Here is a 22,830-nt window from a genome sequence, read left to right as displayed (position 1 = left end):
TAATACAACTTACCTTCAGAATGTCTTTCAGTATCAAAGCAATACTTGCAATCTTAGTAAAAAGCAAACAATTGTAATCATAACTTCTCATAACTAAGATAACTGGTAGAAGACTAGTTCAGTCTGTTTATATGCACATCTGAGAGTTGTGTGTGTGTGTGTGTGTGTGTGTGTGTGTGTGTGTGTGTGTGTGTGTGTGTGTGTGTGTGTGTGTGTGTGTGTGTGTGTGTGTGTGTGTGTGCGTGTGTGTATAGGGAAAGTGTGTATGTGTATCTACTTGTTTAGAAGAACCACCCAGTCCACCACTTGAAACTTTAACAAGACATTTGGAATCAAGGCAATGTGACACCTGAGGAAACATTTGATCATAAAACATTTTAAGCATTATTTTAAGATTATGTCTTAATTACTTTTTACACTAGTATAAAATATGTTCTAAATAAACAAGTATGCTTTGAACAAGGCACTTGCTTTGCAACTTTATATTCCAGTCAATGGTCATATAAGGGGTTAGCTCCACATGCATGCTTTCACACAAGCTATTCACCTGGGTAAGTGGCATATCATTTTACAATGTACACACAAAGCAAGAGGGAGCAAACAGTACATTGTATTTTACAACTGTCTGTTTCCATATAAGAACAATGAAGCATGCCACTGTTCTTGTTTGAATCCTTAAACATTTTAGCAGTATTAAAAGGTCTTGAATTACATGAACAAATTACATTTCTGTCAAGTCAGGTTTGTGTTCTGCAATTGGAGAATATGTAATGTAGTCAATATGCAAGTTTGTTGTAGTTTGTGAACACACCAACACACTGAGAAAAAAGTCAGAATTCTGAGAAAAAAGAATTTTTTTTTTTTTAAATCCTCCCAAAAAAAATATGCATGTGGCCCTAATCCTCTTCCATATATTTCCCTAAAAAACTAATAAATAAAATAAAAAAATATAATAATACTAGATTAAAAATGGAAAAATATACGTTCAAAGGCGAGGGAAATTGGTCGCCAACGTGTAAATAAAGGGGTTGAAAACACATTTAAAATCAAGGATATTCTCTATTTTTAAAGAGTGATGTAGTTGACATTGACAATAGAATATATTTACATTCATACATTGTTTTTTTGAACAAAATAAAAAAATCATTATTTTCGTATAATATTTCTACAGCTAGCTGCTACGCTATATATCCGATCCTAAACAACTGAAAAAAATAAAAATAAAATAAACACATTTTCCTAAATCTACATATCAATTAGATAACATAACCGTGTTTAAAATATATATATTTAAAAAAATAAAAATATATTTTACGGGTACGCTTCGTTATCCGTCCCAAAAAATGCTAAGAAAATGTAAGAAAAAAAGAAAACAAATATCACATGTTTACATCTACAGCGTAAAATAACTGGTGAAAATATATAAAACCTTTATCTTTTATTCATATTTTGACGGCTACGCTAAGTATATTTTCCTAAAAAAAGGTTGACAAATTGACAACAACATATAACTGTGGTTAAAATATATGAAATATAAATATTATTCTTATAAAATATTTTGCATTAATATTTTTCCCAAAAAATTGTTAAAATATATTAAAACTTTTTTTAATTTCTTTATAAAAATAAACCGTTAAATATATTTGTTTTTAATATGTATTCATATTTTTACAGCTACATTACATTTCTCTTCCAAAAAAACTAAAATCAACAACAACAACAACAACATATAACTGTGGTTAAAATATATTAAAGTAAATATTATCTTTTATACATTTATTAATATTGGTACGGCTTCGCCAAGTAACTCTTCGCTAAGTAACTCTTCACTAACTAGTAACTCTTCGCTAAGTAACTCTTCACTAACTAGTAACTCTTCGCTAAGTAACTCTTCACTAACTAGTAACTATTCGCTAAGTAACTCTTCGCTAAGTAACTCTTTATAGAAAAAGAAGGGGGGAAAAGAAGGAAAAAAGAAAGAAGGAAAATAAAAATAAACACATTTTCCTAAATCTACATATCAATTAGATAACATAACCGTGTTTAAAATATATATATTAAAAAATATATATATATTACGGGTACGCTTCGTTATCCGTCCCAAAAAATGAAAACAAATATCACATGTTTACATCTACAGCGTAAAATAACTGTGGTGAAAATATATAAAACCTTTATCTTTTATTCATATTTTGACGGCTACGCTAAGTATATTTTCCTAAAAAAAGGTTGAAAAATTGACAACAACATATAACTGTGGTTAAAATATATGAATATAAAATAATATTTTGCATTAATATTTTTACACTTAGCTACCCCCCCCCCCACAAAATTGTTAAAATATATTAAAACATTTTTTTATTTGTTTATAAAAATAAACCGTTAAATAACTTCACTAACTAGTAACTCTTCGCTAAGTAACTCTTCGCTAAGTAACTATTCGCTAAGTAACTATTCGCTAACTAGTAACTCTTCACTAACTAGTAACTCTTCACTAACTAGTAACTCTTCGCTAAGTAACTATTCGCTAAGTAACTCTTCACTAACTAGTAACTCTTCGCTAAGTAACTCTTTGCTAAGTAACTCTTCGCTAACTAGTAACTCTTCGCTAACTAGTAACTCTTTATAGAAAAAGAAGGGGGGAAAAAAGAAGGAAAAAGGAAAGAAGGAAAACCGAGGAAAACCCGTGCCGTAGTGCTTCCTGTGTGACCCGGATGTTAACGGCCAGACACGCCGCTCCTCTCAGTCCGACGACATGCAGCAGATTTCGGGATGATCCTCAGCGGCTCCATGATGAACTGACGTGGGGGAAACACATTCATCTATTAAGTTTTAATTAAGGTAAGTTTCCTCTCATCTACTCTCTGTTCTTAGTGTGTAAGTCTCGGTTAAAAGCGGCTCGCGTCAGTTTGTCATCGCGAGATGTTCTTAGGTAACCGTTACCTGACCAACTGACATTTAAAAACACGTTAAAACTTCACCTACTTATCCTGAAACACCGACACTAACGGCATTAACACTGCTCCCGGGATGCCTTGTGGTTTAGGGTTTGTTAAAAGCGTTTAATGAACGAAGTCACACAGCTATGATGCTAATGCTAGCTTCAGTTAGCAGCGTTTCTAAATGAAGTTGTTAGCATGTTAGCTGGTTAGCTTGTAACTTATAGGATCCACAGCACAGGTCATATTTATACACATGTACCCCCTTATATGTGAAGTATGTGTGTTTGTATTGTTGTTGTTGACACTGTAAAGGAGGTGTTGCATCGTGTAGGGAGGATGAGCTGTCATCATATCCACTGTAAATATATATAATACACACAATAATACTGCTTTTAAGTAGATATTAGGGTGAAATATACACCACATGTAATTCCTCAGGATGCCAGTTAGCTGTCGTAGAGGCAGCAGCTATCCTCTCAGGGATCCACAACACACTTAATGTAATATACATGATAGGATATACACACTAAAACGGACAAAATACAACAATAACAACAAAACACAGCCTCGTTTATTTAGTTAAATCACAAACTGTTATATTGAGTGTAAAGGTGTTGACTGTGTTGCATCATGCAGGGAGGATGAGCTGTCAGGATATCCTCCACATATTAATACACAACATGAAGCTGCTTTAAGTAGATACTACTAGTGTCAAATATACATTTATATTACATTTTATATATCAGGATAATTAATGAATACATGACGGTAGATAATCACTAAAACACAACAACACATGCCTAGTTTTATTTAGTAAAGACATGTGGTACTTCTACTGTGATATATAATGAAAATAAGAAGTGTTGTTGTTGTTGTTGACACTGTTGACTGATGTTAGGAAAGATGAGCTGTCATTATATCCACTATAATGCTGTTTATAATACTTGTAGGATCCATACTAGCTCTTCTTCCAACAGACTTAATATAATATACATGACACTAAATAATCATACAACAACAACAACAACAAGCCCGAGCCCCTTCCTCACAGAGCCCCTTCCTCACAGAGCCCCTTCCTCACAGAGCCCCTCCCTCACAGAGCCCCTCCCTCACAGAGCCCCTTCCTCACAGAGCCCCTTCCTCACAGAGCCCCTCCTCACAGAGCCCCTCCCTCACAGAGCCCCTCCCTCACAGAGCCCCTTCCTCACAGAGCCCCTTCCTCACAGAGCCCCTCCCTCACAGAGCCCCTCCCTCACAGAGCCCCTCCTCACAAGCCCCTTCCTCACAGAGCCCCTTCCTCACAGAGCCCCTTCCTCACAGAGCCCCTTCCTCACAGAGCCCCTTCCTCACAGAGCCCCTCCTCACAGAGCCCCTCCTCACAGAGCCCCTCCCTCACAGAGCCCCTCCCTCACAGAGCCCCTTCCTCACAGAGCCCCTTCCTCACAGAGCCCCTCCCTCACAGAGCCCCTCCCTCACAGAGCCCCTCCTCACAAGCCCCTTCCTCACAGAGCCCCTCCTCACAGAGCCCCTCCCTCACAGAGCCCCTTCCTCACAGAGCCCCTTCCTCACAAGCCCCTTCCTCACAGAGCCCCTTCCTCACAGAGCCCCTTCAGTTGTGTGTCTTAAGTGTAATTTGGCTTGACTTCCTATTTATGGACATGCTTTTATTTTGAAGGAGAGTTAGCGCTGTTGACAGGAAGTTGTTGTTGCTATGGAAACAACGTGACGGAGATTAACGGAGAACAGTAATATTTACATATAAAGACGGAGAAAGTAAACGATAACGTTTATGGTTAAGTGTTGGCACCCCCCGAACAAGCTCTTACGTTGATATTGGAGATTTCAATAAATTCAATTTGGAAAAAAAACGGGGGAAAAACAAACAAAACGAATATAACAACAAGTGCATCTCGAGCCGCTTTCTCGAGAGAGGACTCTTTAAAGTAGAGACACTACGTACTGATATACACCTGAACATCAGCAGGAGAGGACTCTTTAAAGTAGAGACACTACGTACTGATATACACCCGAACATCAGCAGGAGAGGACTCTTTAAAGTAGAGACACTACATACTGATATACACCTGAACATCAGCAGGAGAGGACTCTTTAAAGTAGAGACACTACATACTGATATACACCTGAACATCAGCAGGAGAGGACTCTTTAAAGTAGAGACACTACATACTGATATACACCTGAACATCAGCAGGAGAGGACTCTTTAAAGTAGAGACACTACATACTGATATACACCTGAACATCAGCAGGAGAGGACTCTTTAAAGTAGAGACACTACATACTGATATACACCTGAACATCAGCAGGAGAGGACTCTTTAAAGTAGAGACACTACATACTGATATACACCTGAACATCAGCAGGAGAGGACTCTTTAAAGTAGAGACACTACATACTGATATACACCTGAACATCAGCAGGAGAGGACTCTTTAAAGTAGAGACACTACATACTGATATACACCTGAACATCAGCAGGAGAGGACTCTTTAAAGTAGAGACACTACATACTGATATACACCTGAACATCAGCAGGAGAGGACTCTTTAAAGTAGAGACACTACATACTGATATACACCTGAACATCAGCAGGAGAGGACTCTTTAAAGTAGAGACACTACATACTGATATACACCTGAACATCAGCAGGAGAGGACTCTTTAAAGTAGAGACACTACATACTGATATACACCTGAACATCAGCAGGAGAGGACTCTTTAAAGTAGAGACACTACATACTGATATACACCTGAACATCAGCAGGAGAGGACTCTTTAAAGTAGAGACACTACATACTGATATACACCTGAACATCAGCAGGAGAGGACTCTTTAAAGTAGAGACACTACATACTGATATACACCTGAACATCAGCAGGAGAGGACTCTTTAAAGTAGAGACACTACATACTGATATACACCTGAACATCAGCAGGAGAGGACTCTTTAAAGTAGAGACACTACATACTGATATACACCTGAACATCAGCAGGAGAGGACTCTTTAAAGTAGAGACACTACATACTGATATACACCTGAACATCAGCAGGAGAGGACTCTTTAAAGTAGAGACACTACATACTGATATACACCTGAACATCAGCAGGAGAGGACTCTTTAAAGTAGAGACACTACATACTGATATACACCTGAACATCAGCAGGAGAGGACTCTTTAAAGTAGAGACACTACATACTGATATACACCTGAACATCAGCAGGAGAGGACTCTTTAAAGTAGAGACACTACATACTGATATACACCTGAACATCAGCAGGAGAGGACTCTTTAAAGTAGAGACACTACATACTGATATACACCTGAACATCAGCAGGAGAGGACTCTTTAAAGTAGAGACACTACATACTGATATACACCTGAACATCAGCAGGAGAGGACTCTTTAAAGTAGAGACACTACATACTGATATACACCTGAACATCAGCAGGAGAGGACTCTTTAAAGTAGAGACACTACATACTGATATACACCTGAACATCAGCAGGAGAGGACTCTTTAAAGTAGAGACACTACATACTGATATACACCTGAACATCAGCAGGAGAGGACTCTTTAAAGTAGAGACACTACATACTGATATACACCTGAACATCAGCAGGAGAGGACTCTTTAAAGTAGAGACACTACATACTGATATACACCTGAACATCAGCAGGAGAGGACTCTTTAAAGTAGAGACACTACATACTGATATACACCTGAACATCAGCAGGAGAGGACTCTTTAAAGTAGAGACACTACATACTGATATACACCTGAACATCAGCAGGAGAGGACTCTTTAAAGTAGAGACACTACATACTGATATACACCTGAACATCAGCAGGAGAGGACTCTTTAAAGTAGAGACACTACATACTGATATACACCTGAACATCAGCAGGAGAGGACTCTTTAAAGTAGAGACACTACATACTGATATACACCTGAACATCAGCAGGAGAGGACTCTTTAAAGTAGAGACACTACATACTGATATACACCTGAACATCAGCAGGAGAGGACTCTTTAAAGTAGAGACACTACATACTGATATACACCTGAACATCAGCAGGAGAGGACTCTTTAAAGTAGAGACACTACATACTGATATACACCTGAACATCAGCAGGAGAGGACTCTTTAAAGTAGAGACACTACATACTGATATACACCTGAACATCAGCAGGAGAGGACTCTTTAAAGTAGAGACACTACATACTGATATACACCTGAACATCAGCAGGAGAGGACTCTTTAAAGTAGAGACACTACATACTGATATACACCTGAACATCAGCAGGAGAGGACTCTTTAAAGTAGAGACACTACATACTGATATACACCTGAACATCAGCAGGAGAGGACTCTTTAAAGTAGAGACACTACATACTGATATACACCTGAACATCAGCAGGAGAGGACTCTTTAAAGTAGAGACACTACATACTGATATACACCTGAACATCAGCAGGAGAGGACTCTTTAAAGTAGAGACACTACATACTGATATACACCTGAACATCAGCAGGAGAGGACTCTTTAAAGTAGAGACACTACATACTGATATACACCTGAACATCAGCAGGAGAGGACTCTTTAAAGTAGAGACACTACATACTGATATACACCTGAACATCAGCAGGAGAGGACTCTTTAAAGTAGAGACACTACATACTGATATACACCTGAACATCAGCAGGAGAGGACTCTTTAAAGTAGAGACACTACATACTGATATACACCTGAACATCAGCAGGAGAGGACTCTTTAAAGTAGAGACACTACATACTGATATACACCTGAACATCAGCAGGAGAGGACTCTTTAAAGTAGAGACACTACATACTGATATACACCTGAACATCAGCAGGAGAGGACTCTTTAAAGTAGAGACACTACATACTGATATACACCTGAACATCAGCAGGAGAGGACTCTTTAAAGTAGAGACACTACATACTGATATACACCTGAACATCAGCAGGAGAGGACTCTTTAAAGTAGAGACACTACATACTGATATACACCTGAACATCAGCAGGAGAGGACTCTTTAAAGTAGAGACACTACATACTGATATACACCTGAACATCAGCAGGAGAGGACTCTTTAAAGTAGAGACACTACATACTGATATACACCTGAACATCAGCAGGAGAGGACTCTTTAAAGTAGAGACACTACATACTGATATACACCTGAACATCAGCAGGAGAGGACTCTTTAAAGTAGAGACACTACATACTGATATACACCTGAACATCAGCAGGAGAGGACTCTTTAAAGTAGAGACACTACATACTGATATACACCTGAACATCAGCAGGAGAGGACTCTTTAAAGTAGAGACACTACATACTGATATACACCTGAACATCAGCAGGAGAGGACTCTTTAAAGTAGAGACACTACATACTGATATACACCTGAACATCAGCAGGAGAGGACTCTTTAAAGTAGAGACACTACATACTGATATACACCTGAACATCAGCAGGAGAGGACTCTTTAAAGTAGAGACACTACATACTGATATACACCTGAACATCAGCAGGAGAGGACTCTTTAAAGTAGAGACACTACATACTGATATACACCTGAACATCAGCAGGAGAGGACTCTTTAAAGTAGAGACACTACATACTGATATACACCTGAACATCAGCAGGAGAGGACTCTTTAAAGTAGAGACACTACATACTGATATACACCTGAACATCAGCAGGAGAGGACTCTTTAAAGTAGAGACACTACATACTGATATACACCTGAACATCAGCAGGAGAGGACTCTTTAAAGTAGAGACACTACATACTGATATACACCTGAACATCAGCAGGAGAGGACTCTTTAAAGTAGAGACACTACATACTGATATACACCTGAACATCAGCAGGAGAGGACTCTTTAAAGTAGAGACACTACATACTGATATACACCTGAACATCAGCAGGAGAGGACTCTTTAAAGTAGAGACACTACATACTGATATACACCTGAACATCAGCAGGAGAGGACTCTTTAAAGTAGAGACACTACATACTGATATACACCTGAACATCAGCAGGAGAGGACTCTTTAAAGTAGAGACACTACATACTGATATACACCTGAACATCAGCAGGAGAGGACTCTTTAAAGTAGAGACACTACATACTGATATACACCTGAACATCAGCAGGAGAGGACTCTTTAAAGTAGAGACACTACATACTGATATACACCTGAACATCAGCAGGAGAGGACTCTTTAAAGTAGAGACACTACATACTGATATACACCTGAACATCAGCAGGAGAGGACTCTTTAAAGTAGAGACACTACATACTGATATACACCTGAACATCAGCAGGAGAGGACTCTTTAAAGTAGAGACACTACATACTGATATATACCTGAACATCAGCAGGAGAGGACTCTTTAAAGTAGAGACACTACATACTGATATACACCTGAACATCAGCAGGAGAGGACTCTTTAAAGTAGAGACACTAGATACTGATATACACCTGAACACCAGCAGGAGAGGACTCTTTAAAGTAGAGACACTACATACTGATATACACCTGAACATCAGCAGGAGAGGACTCTTTAAAGTAGAGACACTACATACTGATATACACCTGAACATCAGCAGGAGAGGACTCTTTAAAGTAGAGACACTACATACTGATATACACCTGAACATCAGCAGGAGAGGACTCTTTAAAGTAGAGACTCTACATACTGATATACACCTGAACATCAGCAGGAGAGGACTCTTTAAAGTAGAGACACTACATACTGATATACACCTGAACATCAGCAGGAGAGGACTCTTTAAAGTAGAGACACTGCATACTGATATACACCTGAACATCAGCAGGAGAGGACTCTTTAAAGTAGAGACACTACATACTGATATACACCTGAACATCAGCAGGAGAGGACTCTTTAAAGTAGAGACACTACATACTGATATATACCTGAACATCAGCAGGAGAGGACTCTTTAAAGTAGAGACACTACATACTGATATATACAGCTGAACATCAGCAGGAGAGGACTCTTTAAAGTAGAGACACTACATACTGATCAGGGTTTCCGCTAGGATTTTTTCTCGACGGTCAAATGTCCGGGCAGATTTTATTTTACCGGACAAATGTGAAACTTACCGTGTGTCATATTTCAATAATAATAATAATAGTTGTGTAGCAGAGTTTCCGTTAGCAGGTAATTACCGGACTATGAGCAGATATGCTGATGTTTAAAACTCAGTTCAGGCTCATTTTTATATTGCTTCAGTTTATAATCGAAACAGATCGAAAAAAATTCAGATTAATTTTTCAATAAATGATTCCACAAACAACATAATTATTACATTCAAACAAACTACTTGTAGTAGATAACGTACATTATTCAGAAGTTTACATCAACTTTGAATAATAACACGGGAGAAACGGAGCCTCTCTTTTCCCCTCTCCCTCCCTCTCCCTCCCTCTCTCTCTCTCTCTCTCTCTCTCTCTCTCCCTCCCTCTCTCTCACAGCAGTCAGTTTCTCAAGCAGCTCCTGCAGCTCGCTAAACAGAGGGCGGGGCTTCAGGTGATCATGCAGAGCTGCGTGTCTCGGTCAGACTCAGCAGCTGATCTGATCTCTCTCTCGTCCGGTTCCACTTCACTTGCGTTTATGTCCATATCGATCAGATCCAGCTCTCCTGATCAGCCTTTATAGAGAGCACCGATCAAACTATTAAGAGTGAATATCGGCCGATAATGACCGGCGGCCGATCGATCGGAGCCTCCCTAATTATTACCAGACATTTTGACCGGCAGGTTTTGAATTTACCGGTTTTTTATAAATTTTACCAGCTAAAAACCGGTAATTACCGGCTAACGGAAACCCTGATACTGATATACACCTGAACATCAGCAGGAGAGGACTCTTTAAAGTAGAGACACTACATACTGATATACACCTGAACATCAGCAGGAGAGGACTCTTTAAAGTAGAGACACTACATACTGATATACACCTGAACATCAGCAGGAGAGGACTCTTTAAAGTAGAGACACTACATACTGATATACACCTGAACATCAGCAGGAGAGGACTCTTTAAAGTAGAGACACTACACGCTGATATACACCTGAACATCAGCAGGAGAGGACTCTTTAAAATAGAGACACTACGTACTGATATACACCTGAACATCAGCAGGAGAGGACTCTTTAAAGTAGAGACACTACATACTGATATACACCTGAACATCAGCAGGAGAGGACTCTTTAAAGTAGAGACACTACATACTGATATACACCTGAACATCAGCAGGAGAGGACTCTTTAAAGTAGAGACACTACATACTGATATACACCTGAACATCAGCAGGAGAGGACTCTTTAAAGTAGAGACACTACATACTGATATACACCTGAACATCAGCAGGAGGGGACTCTTTAAAGTAGAGACACTACATACTGATATACACCTGAACATCAGAGAGGACTCTTTAAAGGACACCCTTCTGAAAGTCCATGGTATGTTGATGTGTGTTCCGGTGCTTCCTGCAGATGAGAGAGAGCAGCTATCTGAAGCTAAGCTAACGCTGGATGGCCTGCCAGTCCGTCTGTGTGATCATGGACGAGCAGGCCCTGCTGGGGCTCAACCCCAACGCCGACGCCCGCTACAGACACAGGGTGAGACTTTATTCCATCCATTTTGTTTACATTTTTCTGTTTCAGATATTTTTTAATTCCCCCGATTATAACATGTCACTAACACTAACCGTTAGGATGAGGCTACGCTCGTTTTTGTGTTATTCCATCATTTGTTTCAGATAGATTTTCTTAAATATATTCTTTAATTCCAACTTTTTATCTGATATATTTTGACATTTTCTGATATTCTGTGTGTGTGTGTGTGTGTGTGTGTGTGTGTGTGTGTGTGTGTGTGTGTGTGTGTGTGTGTGTGTGTGTGTGTGTGTGTGTGTGTGTGTGTGTGTGTGTGTGTGTGTGTGTGTGTGTGTGTGTGTGTGTGTGTGTGTGTGTGTGTGTGTGTGTGTGTGTGTGTGTGTGTGTGTGTGTGTGTGTGTGTGTGTGTGTGTGTGTGTGTGTGTGTGTGTGTGTGTGTGTGTGTGTGTGTGTGTGTGTGTGTGTTCAGGCCATGGCGTACTTCGAGCAGCTGAAGGAGTCTCAGGACGGCTGGGAGGTTTGTGCCGAGGCTCTCGTTAAAGGCATCTACAAGTGAGCGCCAGCACACAGCTTTAATATGAATATCCAGAACAAAGTTCATGGTGTGTGTGTGTGTGTGTGTGTTAACGTGTTTATCTGTTCCAGTGATGACCATGTGAAGTTCTTCTGCTTCCAAGTGCTGGAGCATCAGATCCGCTTCAGGTGAGGAGGAGGAGGAGGAGGAGGAGGAGGAGGAGGAGGAGGAGGAGGAGATATTGATGTTTATTCTGCAGAAACATGCATTAATGTTGACGTTGTGTTTGTGTTGACGTTGTGTTGACGTTGTGTTTGTGTTGTGTTGACGTTGTGTTGACGTTGTGTTGACGTTGTGTTGACTTTGTGTTGACGTTGTGTTGACGTTGTGTTTGTGTTGTGTTGACGTTGTGTTGACGTTGTGTTGACGTTGTGTTGACTTTGTGTTGACATTGTGTTTGTGTTGACTTTGTGTTGACGTTGTGTTGACGTTGTGTTGACGTTGTGTTGACTTTGTGTTGACGTTGTGTTTGTGTTGTGTTGACGTTGTGTTGACGTTGTGTTGACGTTGTGTTGACTTTGTGTTGACATTGTGTTTGTGTTGACTTTGTGTTGACGTTGTGTTGACGTTGTGTTGACGTTGTGTTGACTTTGTGTTGACATTGTGTTTGTGTTGACGTTGTGTTGACTTTGTGTTGACATTGTGTTTGTGTTGTGTTTGTGTTGACTTTGTGTTGACGTTGTGTTGACGTTGTGTTGACGTTGTGTTTGTGTTGACTTTGTGTTGACGTTGTGTTGACGTTGTGTTGACATTGTGTTTGTGTTGACTTTGTGTTGACGTTGTGTTGACGTTGTGTTGACGTTGTGTTGACGTTGTGTTTGTGTTGACGTTGTGTTGCGTTGTGTTGACGTTGTGTTGACGTTGTGTTGCGTTGTGTTGACGTTGTGTTGACGTTGCGTTGTGTTGTGTTGCAGGCACGCCGGGCTGAGTGCGGTGCAGCAGCAGCTCGTCAGAGAGACGCTCATGAAGTGGCTGCAGATTCAGGTTCTGAACGACGGCTTCGTGCTTTCTTCATTAATCTGATAAAATCACTTTCTGACAGAAATATCTGATACTTTTAAACTTTTTCTGAGACATTTTTCCGGTTTCTGGGTTAAAAAACAAATGTCTGGATATTATTTATGTTATTTTATTATATAAATATTCAAACCTTTTTTAGATTATTTTTACATTTTCTGGATAAAAAATAAAATGCGACATTTTAAAACATTATTTTTACATTTTATTCCAAAGAACATTCAGTTATTTCCAGACATCCAGCACGTTCCTGGATGTCTGGAAACCTGTTCCAAAAGGCAGAATCAAAGGTGTCTCTGAGCCGGCGCTAGGCCATGTGTACTGAAGGTGTTGTTGTCGCGTGCAGCTGATGAACGCGGAGCCGGAGAAGCCCTTCATCCGGAACAAGGCGGCGCAGGTGTTCGCGCTCACCTTCGTCATGGAGTACCTGACGCTGTGGCCCAAGTTCTTCTTCGACATCCTGACTCTCGTGGGTCTGAACCCCCGCGGAGTCGACGTCTACCTGCGGACCCTCATGGCCATCGACGGGGAGGTGGTGGACCGCGACATCCTGCACCTGCCCGACGTAAGAGACCTCACACCTGGAATACTTCTGATATCACTTTAAGACGCCTGGAATACTTCTAATATTACTTTAAGACGCCTGGAATACTTCTGATATCACTTTAAGACGCCTGGAATACTTCTAATATTACTTTAAGACACCTGGAATACTTCTAATATTACTTTAAGACGCCTGGAATACTTCTAATATTACTTTAAGACGCCTGGAATACTTCTAATATTACTTTAAGATGCCTGGAATACTTCTAATATTACTTTAAGACGCCTGGAATACTTCTAATATTACTTTAAGATGCCTGGAATACTTCTAATATTACTTTAAGACACCTGGAATACTTCTAATATTACTTTAAGACACCTGGAATACTTCTGATATCACTTTAAGACAACTGGAATACTTCTAATATTACTTTAAGACACCTGGAATACTTCTAATATCACTTTAAGACGCCTGGAATACTTCTAATATTACTTTAAGATGCCTGGAATACTTCTAATATTACTTTAAGACACCTGGAATACTTCTAATATTACTTTAAGACACCTGGAATACTTCTAATATTACTTTAAGACAACTGGAATACTTCTGATATCACTTTAAGACAACTGGAATACTTCTAATATTACTTTAAGACACCTGGAATACTTCTAATATTACTTTAAGACAACTGGAATACTTCTAATATTACTTTAAGACGCCTGGAATACTTCTAATATTACTTTAAGACGCCTGGAATACTTCTAATATTACTTTAAGACAACTGGAATACTTCTAATATTACTTTAAGACACCTGGAATACTTCTAATATTACTTTAAGACAACTGGAATACTTCTAATATTACTTTAAGACAACTGGAATACTTCTAATATTACTTTAAGACGCCTGGAATACTTCTAATATTACTTTAAGACGCCTGGAATACTTCTAATATTACTTTAAGACGCCTGGAATACTTCTAATATTACTTTAAGACAACTGGAATACTTCTAATATCACTTTAAGACACCTGGAATACTTCTAATATTACTTTAAGACAACTGGAATACTTCTAATATTACTTTAAGACAACTGGAATACTTCTAATATTACTTTAAGGCGCCTGGAATACTTCTAATATTACTTTAAGACAACTGGAATACTTCTAATATTACTTTAAGACACCTGGAATACTTCTAATATTACTTTAAGACAACTGGAATACTTCTAATATTACTTTAAGACACCTGGAATACTTCTAATATTACTTTAAGACGCCTGGAATACTTCTAATATTACTTTAAGACAACTGGAATACTTCTAATATTACTTTAAGACAACTGGAATACTTCTAATATTACTTTAAGACGCCTGGAATACTTCTAATATTTAAGACACCTGGAATACTTCTAATATTACTTTAAGACGCCTGGAATACTTCTAATATTTAAGACACCTGGAATACTTCTAATATTACTTTAAGACGCCTGGAATACTTCTAATATTACTTTAAGACACCTGGAATACTTCTAATATTACTTTAAGACAACTGGAATACTTCTAATATCACTTTAAGACAACTGGAATACTTCTAATATCACTTTAAGACAACTGGAATACTTCTAATATTACTTTAAGACAACTGGAATACTTCTAATATCACTTTAAGACGCCTGGAATACTTCTAATATCACTTTAAGACACCTGGAATACTTCTAATATTACTTTAAGACACCTGGAATACTTCTAATATTACTTTAAGACACCTGGAATACTTCTAATATCACTTTAAGACAACTGGAATACTTCTAATATTACTTTAAGACACCTGGAATACTTCTAATATTACTTTAAGACAACTGGAATACTTCTAATATTACTTTAAGACGCCTGGAATACTTCTAATATTACTTTAAGACAACTGGAATACTTCTAATATTACTTTAAGACAACTGGAATACTTCTAATATTACTTTAAGACGCCTGGAATACTTCTAATATTTAAGACACCTGGAATACTTCTAATATTACTTTAAGACACCTGGAATACTTCTAATATTACTTTAAGACACCTGGAATACTTCTAATATTACTTTAAGACGCCTGGAATACTTCTAATATTACTTTAAGACGCCTGGAATACTTCTAATATTACTTTAAGATGCCTGGAATACTTCTAATATTACTTTAAGACACCTGGAATACTTCTAATATTACTTTAAGACAACTGGAATACTTCTAATATTACTTTAAGACAACTGGAATACTTCTAATATCACTTTAAGACAACTGGAATACTTCTAATATTACTTTAAGACAACTGGAATACTTCTAATATTACTTTAAGACAACTGGAATACTTCTAATATCACTTTAAGACGCCTGGAATACTTCTAATATTACTTTAAGACACCTGGAATACTTCTAATATTACTTTAAGACACCTGGAATACTTCTAATATTACTTTAAGACACCTGGAATACTTCTAATATCACTTTAAGACGCCTGGAATACTTCTAATATTTAAGACACCTGGAATACTTCTAATATTACTTTAAGACACCTGGAATACTTCTAATGTTACTTTAAGACACCTGGAATACTTCTAATATTACTTTAAGACACCTGGAATACTTCTAATATTACTTTAAGACACCTGGAATACTTCTAATATTACTTTAAGACACCTGGAATACTTCTAATATTACTTTAAGACACCTGGAATACTTCTGATATCACTTTAAGACACCTGGAATACTTCTAATATTTAAGACACCTGGAATACTTCTAATATTACTTTAAGACACCTGGAATACTTCTAATATCACTTTAAGACACCTGGAATACTTCTAATATTACTTTAAGACACCTGGAATACTTCTAATATTTAAGACACCTGGAATACTTCTAATATTACTTTAAGACACCTGGAATACTTCTAATATTACTTTAAGACACCTGGAATACTTCTAATATTACTTTAAGACACCTGGAATACTTCTAATATTACTTTAAGACACCTGGAATACTTCTAATATTACTTTAAGACACCTGGAATACTTCTAATATTACTTTAAGACACCTGGAATACTTCTGATATCACTTTAAGACACCTGGAATACTTCTAATATTTAAGACACCTGGAATACTTCTAATATCACTTTAAGACACCTGGAATACTTCTAATATCACTTTAAGACACCTGGAATACTTCTAATATTACTTTAAGACACCTGGAATACTTCTAATATTACTTTAAGACACCTGGAATACTTCTAATATTACTTTAAGACAACTGGAATACTTCTGATATTACTTTAAGACACCTGGAATACTTCTAATATTACTTTAAGACACCTGGAATACTTCTAATATTACTTTAAGACACCTGGAATACTTCTAATATTACTTTAAGACACCTGGAATACTTCTAATATTACTTTAAGACGCCTGGAATACTTCTAATATTACTTTAAGACACCTGGAATACTTCTAATATTACTTTAAGACGCCTGGAATACTTCTAATATTACTTTAAGACACCTGGAATACTTCTAATATTACTTTAAGACAACTGGAATACTTCTAATATTACTTTAAGACACCTGGAATACTTCTAATATTACTTTAAGACACCTGGAATACTTCTAATATTACTTTAAGACACCTGGAATACTTCTAATATTACTTTAAGACACCTGGAATACTTCTAATATTACTTTAAGACGCCTGGAATACTTCTAATATTACTTTAAGACAACTGGAATACTTCTAATATTACTTTAAGACGCCTGGAATACTTCTAATATTACTTTAAGACACCTGGAATACTTCCAATATCACTTTTAGGAATTGTTTTACTTTTTTGGGAAATTCTTATTTTAAATGTTCTCAAATGTTTCAAATAGTAATTTCTCAGAGATTGTTCCGGAATACTTCTAATATTACTTTAAGACACCTGGAATACTTCTAATATTACTTTAAGACACCTGGAATACTTCTAATATTACTTTAAGACGCCTGGAATACTTCTAATATTACTTTAAGACACCTGGAATACTTCTAATATTACTTTAAGACAACTGGAATACTTCTAATATTACTTTAAGACACCTGGAATACTTCTAATATTACTTTAAGACACCTGGAATACTTCTAATATTACTTTAAGACGCCTGGAATACTTCTAATATTACTTTAAGACGCCTGGAATACTTCTAATATTACTTTAAGATGCCTGGAATACTTCTAATATTACTTTAAGACGCCTGGAATACTTCTAATATTACTTTAAGACACCTGGAATACTTCTAATATTACTTTAAGACACCTGGAATACTTCTAATATTACTTTAAGACGCCTGGAATACTTCTAATACAGTTTAGTTAGACAATGAAAGTCTGAGGGCACAGGCTCCGCCCCCAACAGCAGCACAATAACACAGATAGAATATAGTAGAAACGGAACATGACAGAAAGTGCAGACGAGTCTATGCAGAGTATGGATGAGTATCAACCAGCTGAACGTTATGGACGTCCAGGTGTTTAACGGCCGTGTGGCCTGTGGGATGAAACTGTCTCCCCAGGAGATCTGCAGGAACTCCCTGATCAAGGACCAGATGAGGGAGCGCTGCATCCCCACGCTGGTGGAGTCCTGGTTCCAGATCCTGCAGACGTACCAGCAGTCTCACCCCGAGATCACCTGCCAGTGTCTGGAGGTCGTGGGCGCCTTCGTGTCCTGGATCGACCTCAACCTCATCGCCAACGACCGGTACGGCCAGCTGGGGGAGTACCCTCATGTTGCTGTAGACCCGCAGCCTTCAGAGGCCGCCTGCACGCTCTACACTCTGCAGTGTGCTTAAAGCCGCTGCTGATCAAACTCTCCTTCTCTCTCATGTCTAATATATATATATATATATACTCAACGTGTGCTCCCAGGTTCGTGAACCTGCTGCTGAGCCAGATGTCGGTGATGGAGCTGCGCGAGGAGGCCTGCGACTGCCTGTTTGAAATCATCAACAAAGGGATGGACCCAGCGGATAAGATCAAGCTGGTGGAGTCTCTGTGTCGGGTGCTGCAGGCCGCCGGCTTCTTCAACGTGGAGCAGGTAGCGCCCCAGCACCTCCATCAGCTCAGAGTGCTTTCACGCGTTTCCATAACGCATGACCCGAGTCTTCCATTCAGAAATGAGACCGTGGCTTTTACCGATTGCATCGTCGAACACGAACAACGACAACGACTGAAGTAATCCCGACATTCAGAGCCTCAGACACAGCAGCACCTTCCGGACACATCGTTACATGTGTGCTTACATGCTTACATGCATACATACATACATGCAATACATACATGCATACATACATGCAATACATACATGCAATACATACATGCATACATACATGCAATACATACATGCATACATACATGCATATATACATGCAATACATACATACATGCAATACATGCAATACATACATGCATATATACATGCATATATACATGCAATACATACATGCATATATACATGCATACATACATGCAATACATACATGCATACATACATGCAATACATACATGCATACATACATGCATATATACATGCAATACATACATGCATATATACATGCATATATACATGCAATACATACATGCATATATACATGCATACATACATGCAATACATACATGCATACATACATGCAATACATACATGCATACATACATGCATATATACATGCAATACATACATGCATATATACATGCATATATACATGCAATACATACATACATGCATATATACATGCAATACATACATGCATATATACATGCATACATACATGCAATACATGCATACATACATGCAATACATGCATACATACATGCAATACACGCATGCATATATACATGCAATACACACATACATGCAATACATACATGCATATATACATGCATATATACATGCAATACATACATGCATATATACATGCATACATACATGCAATACATGCATACATACATGCATACATGCAATACATACATGCAATACATACATGCAATACATACATGCATACATACATGCAATACATGCATACATACATGCATATATACATGCAATACATACATGCATATATACATGCATACATACATGCATACATACATGCAATACATACATGCAATACATACATGCAATACATACATGCATACATACATGCAATACATGCATACATACATGCATACATACATGCAATACATGCATACATACATGCAATACATACATGCAATACATACATGCAATACATACATGCATATATATACATGCAATACATACATGCATACATACATGCATACATACATGCAATACATACATGCAATACATGCATGCATACATACATGCAATACATACATGCAATACCTACATGCATACATACATGCATACATACATGCAATACATACATGCAATACATACATGCATATATATACATGCAATACATACATGCAATACATACATGCAATACATACATGCATATATATATACATGCAATACATACATGCAATACATACATGCATATATATACATGCAATACATACATGCATATATATACATGCAATACATACATGCAATACATACATGCATATATATATACATGCAATACATACATGCAATACATACATGCAATACATACATGCATATATATACATGCAATACATACATGCATATATATACATGCAATACATACATGCAATACATGCATATATATATATACATGCATATATATACATGCAATACATACATGCAATACATGCATATATATATACATGCAATACATACATGCAATACATGCATATATATATACATGCATATATATACATGCAATACATACATGCAATACATGCATATATATATACATGCAATACATACATGCAATACATACATGCATACCAGGGTTTCCGCTAGGATTTTTTCTCGACGGTCAAATGTCCGGGCAGCATTTATTTCACCGGACTAATTTGAAACTTACCGTGTGTCATATTTCAATAATAATAATAATAGTTGTGTAGCAGAGTTTCCGTTAGCTGGTAATCACCGGACTATGAGCAGATATGCTGATGTTTAAAACTCAGTTCACGGCTCATCTTTATATCGCTTCAGTTTATAATCGAAACATTCAGATTCACTTTTCAATAAATGATTCCACAAACAACAAACAACATCATTATTACATTCAAACAAACTACTTGTAGTAGATAACGTACATTATTCAGAAGTTTACATCAACTTTGAATAATAACACGGGAGAAACGGAGCCTCTCTTTTCCCCTCTCCCTCCCTCTCTCTCCCTCCCTCCCTCTCTCTCTCTCCCTCTCTCCCTCCCTCCCTCCCTCTCTCTCACAGCAGTCAGTTTCTCAAGCAGCTCCTGCAGCTCGCTAAACAGAGGGCGGGGCTTCAGGTGATCATGCAGAGCTGCGTGTCTCGGTCAGACTCAGCAGCTGATCTGATCTCTCTCTCGCTCCGGTTACACTTCACTTGCGTTCATGTCCATATCGATCAGATCCAGCTCTCCTGATCGGCCTTTATAGAGAGCACCGATCAAACTATTAAGAGTGAATATCGGCCGATAATGACCGGCGGCCGATCGATCGGAGCCTCCCTAATTATTACCAGACATTTTGACCGTCAGGTTTTGAATTTACCGGTTTTTTATAAATTTTACCAGCTAAAAACCGGTAATTACCGGCTAACGGAAACCCTGATGCATACATACATGCATACATACATGCATACATACATGCAATACATACATGCAATACATACATGCAATACATACATGCATATATACATGCATATATACATGCAATACATACATACATGCAATACATGCAATACATACATGCATAATACATGCATATATACATGCATATATACATGCAATACATACATGCAATACATACATGCATATATACATGCATATATACATGCAATACATACATGCATATATACATGCATATATACATGCAATACATACATGCAATACATACATGCAATACATACATGCAATACATACATGCATATATACATGCATATATACATGCAATACATACATGCAATACATACATGCATATATACATGCATATATACATGCAATACATACATGCATATATACATGCATATATACATGCAATACATACATGCAATACATACATGCAATACATGCATGCATACATACATGCAATACATACTAGGGTTGCCAGAAACTGACCATGATCAAAATCGATTATTCGGCAGCCCTGGCAAATAATAATCGATTATTCGACCGACCGAATTTAGTTTTGGGACATTTAGAAAAACTATTTAAAACATTTTTTTCAAAATTAAATTCCAGATCAGAAAAAATAAATAAAATCTCACGTTTTTCTGTTTTTCCAGAATTTATTTAACTATTTTTTGGGACAGTTTTTACACATTTTCCAGGTATTTTTAAAATATATTTCTGCTGCCGTTCACCTCCCCCCCCCCTCTCCCCCCCCCAGGAGGAGGACGTGGACTTCCTGGCTAAGTTCTCGCGCCTGGTGAACGGCATGGGGCAAAGTCTGGTGCTCAGCTGGAGCAAGCTGTCTAAGAGCGGGAACGTGAAAGAAGCCGCGGAGGCTCTGCAGGCGCTGGAGAGCAAGGTTCCTCTTCTGCTGCGACTTCTGATCCACGAAGACGACGACATCTCCGCCAACATCGTGGGCTTCTGCTACGAATACCTGCACGTCCTCAAGCAGGTGAGACGGCCTTTAGAGACAGCCCCACCAATCAGAGCCCAGAAAAAACAGGGGCTGCAGCTCCACCAATCAGAGCCCAGACAAAACAGGGGCTGCAGCTCCGCCAATCAGAGCCCAGAAAAAACAGGGGCTGCAGCTCCACCAATCAGAGCCCAGATAAAACAGGGGCTGCAGCTCCACCAATCAGAGCCCAGATAAAACAGGGGCTGCAGCTCCGCCAATCAGAGCCCAGAAAAAACAGGGGCTGCAGCTCCACCTATCAGAGCCCAGATAAAACAGGGGCTGCAGCTCCACCAA

General features: G+C 38.1%; 1 protein-coding gene across 1 annotated transcript in view; it reads left to right on the top strand.

Moving 5' to 3' along the window:
- Window positions 1-2,674: 2,674 nt before the first annotated feature.
- Window positions 2,675-22,830, top strand: part of xpot (exportin, tRNA (nuclear export receptor for tRNAs)) — a gene marked incomplete at its 3' end in the record, with an annotated part of 24,916 nt that continues 4,760 nt past the window's right edge. Inside the window, exons 1-9 of the mRNA XM_034077010.2 lie at window positions 2,675-2,841; window positions 11,513-11,638; window positions 12,102-12,184; window positions 12,278-12,334; window positions 13,121-13,190; window positions 13,570-13,788; window positions 18,354-18,538; window positions 18,706-18,874; window positions 22,297-22,533. Of these exons, the coding sequence (XP_033932901.1) occupies window positions 11,552-11,638; window positions 12,102-12,184; window positions 12,278-12,334; window positions 13,121-13,190; window positions 13,570-13,788; window positions 18,354-18,538; window positions 18,706-18,874; window positions 22,297-22,533 (1,107 nt within the window). The remainder of the gene's footprint in view (window positions 2,842-11,512; window positions 11,639-12,101; window positions 12,185-12,277; window positions 12,335-13,120; window positions 13,191-13,569; window positions 13,789-18,353; window positions 18,539-18,705; window positions 18,875-22,296; window positions 22,534-22,830) is intronic.

Source organism: Pseudochaenichthys georgianus, unplaced genomic scaffold (assembly GCF_902827115.2).
Source record: "Pseudochaenichthys georgianus unplaced genomic scaffold, fPseGeo1.2 scaffold_1198_arrow_ctg1, whole genome shotgun sequence".
NCBI classification, from domain to species: Eukaryota; Metazoa; Chordata; class Actinopteri; order Perciformes; family Channichthyidae; genus Pseudochaenichthys; species Pseudochaenichthys georgianus.
This window is presented reverse-complemented; position numbering and strand designations above follow the sequence as displayed.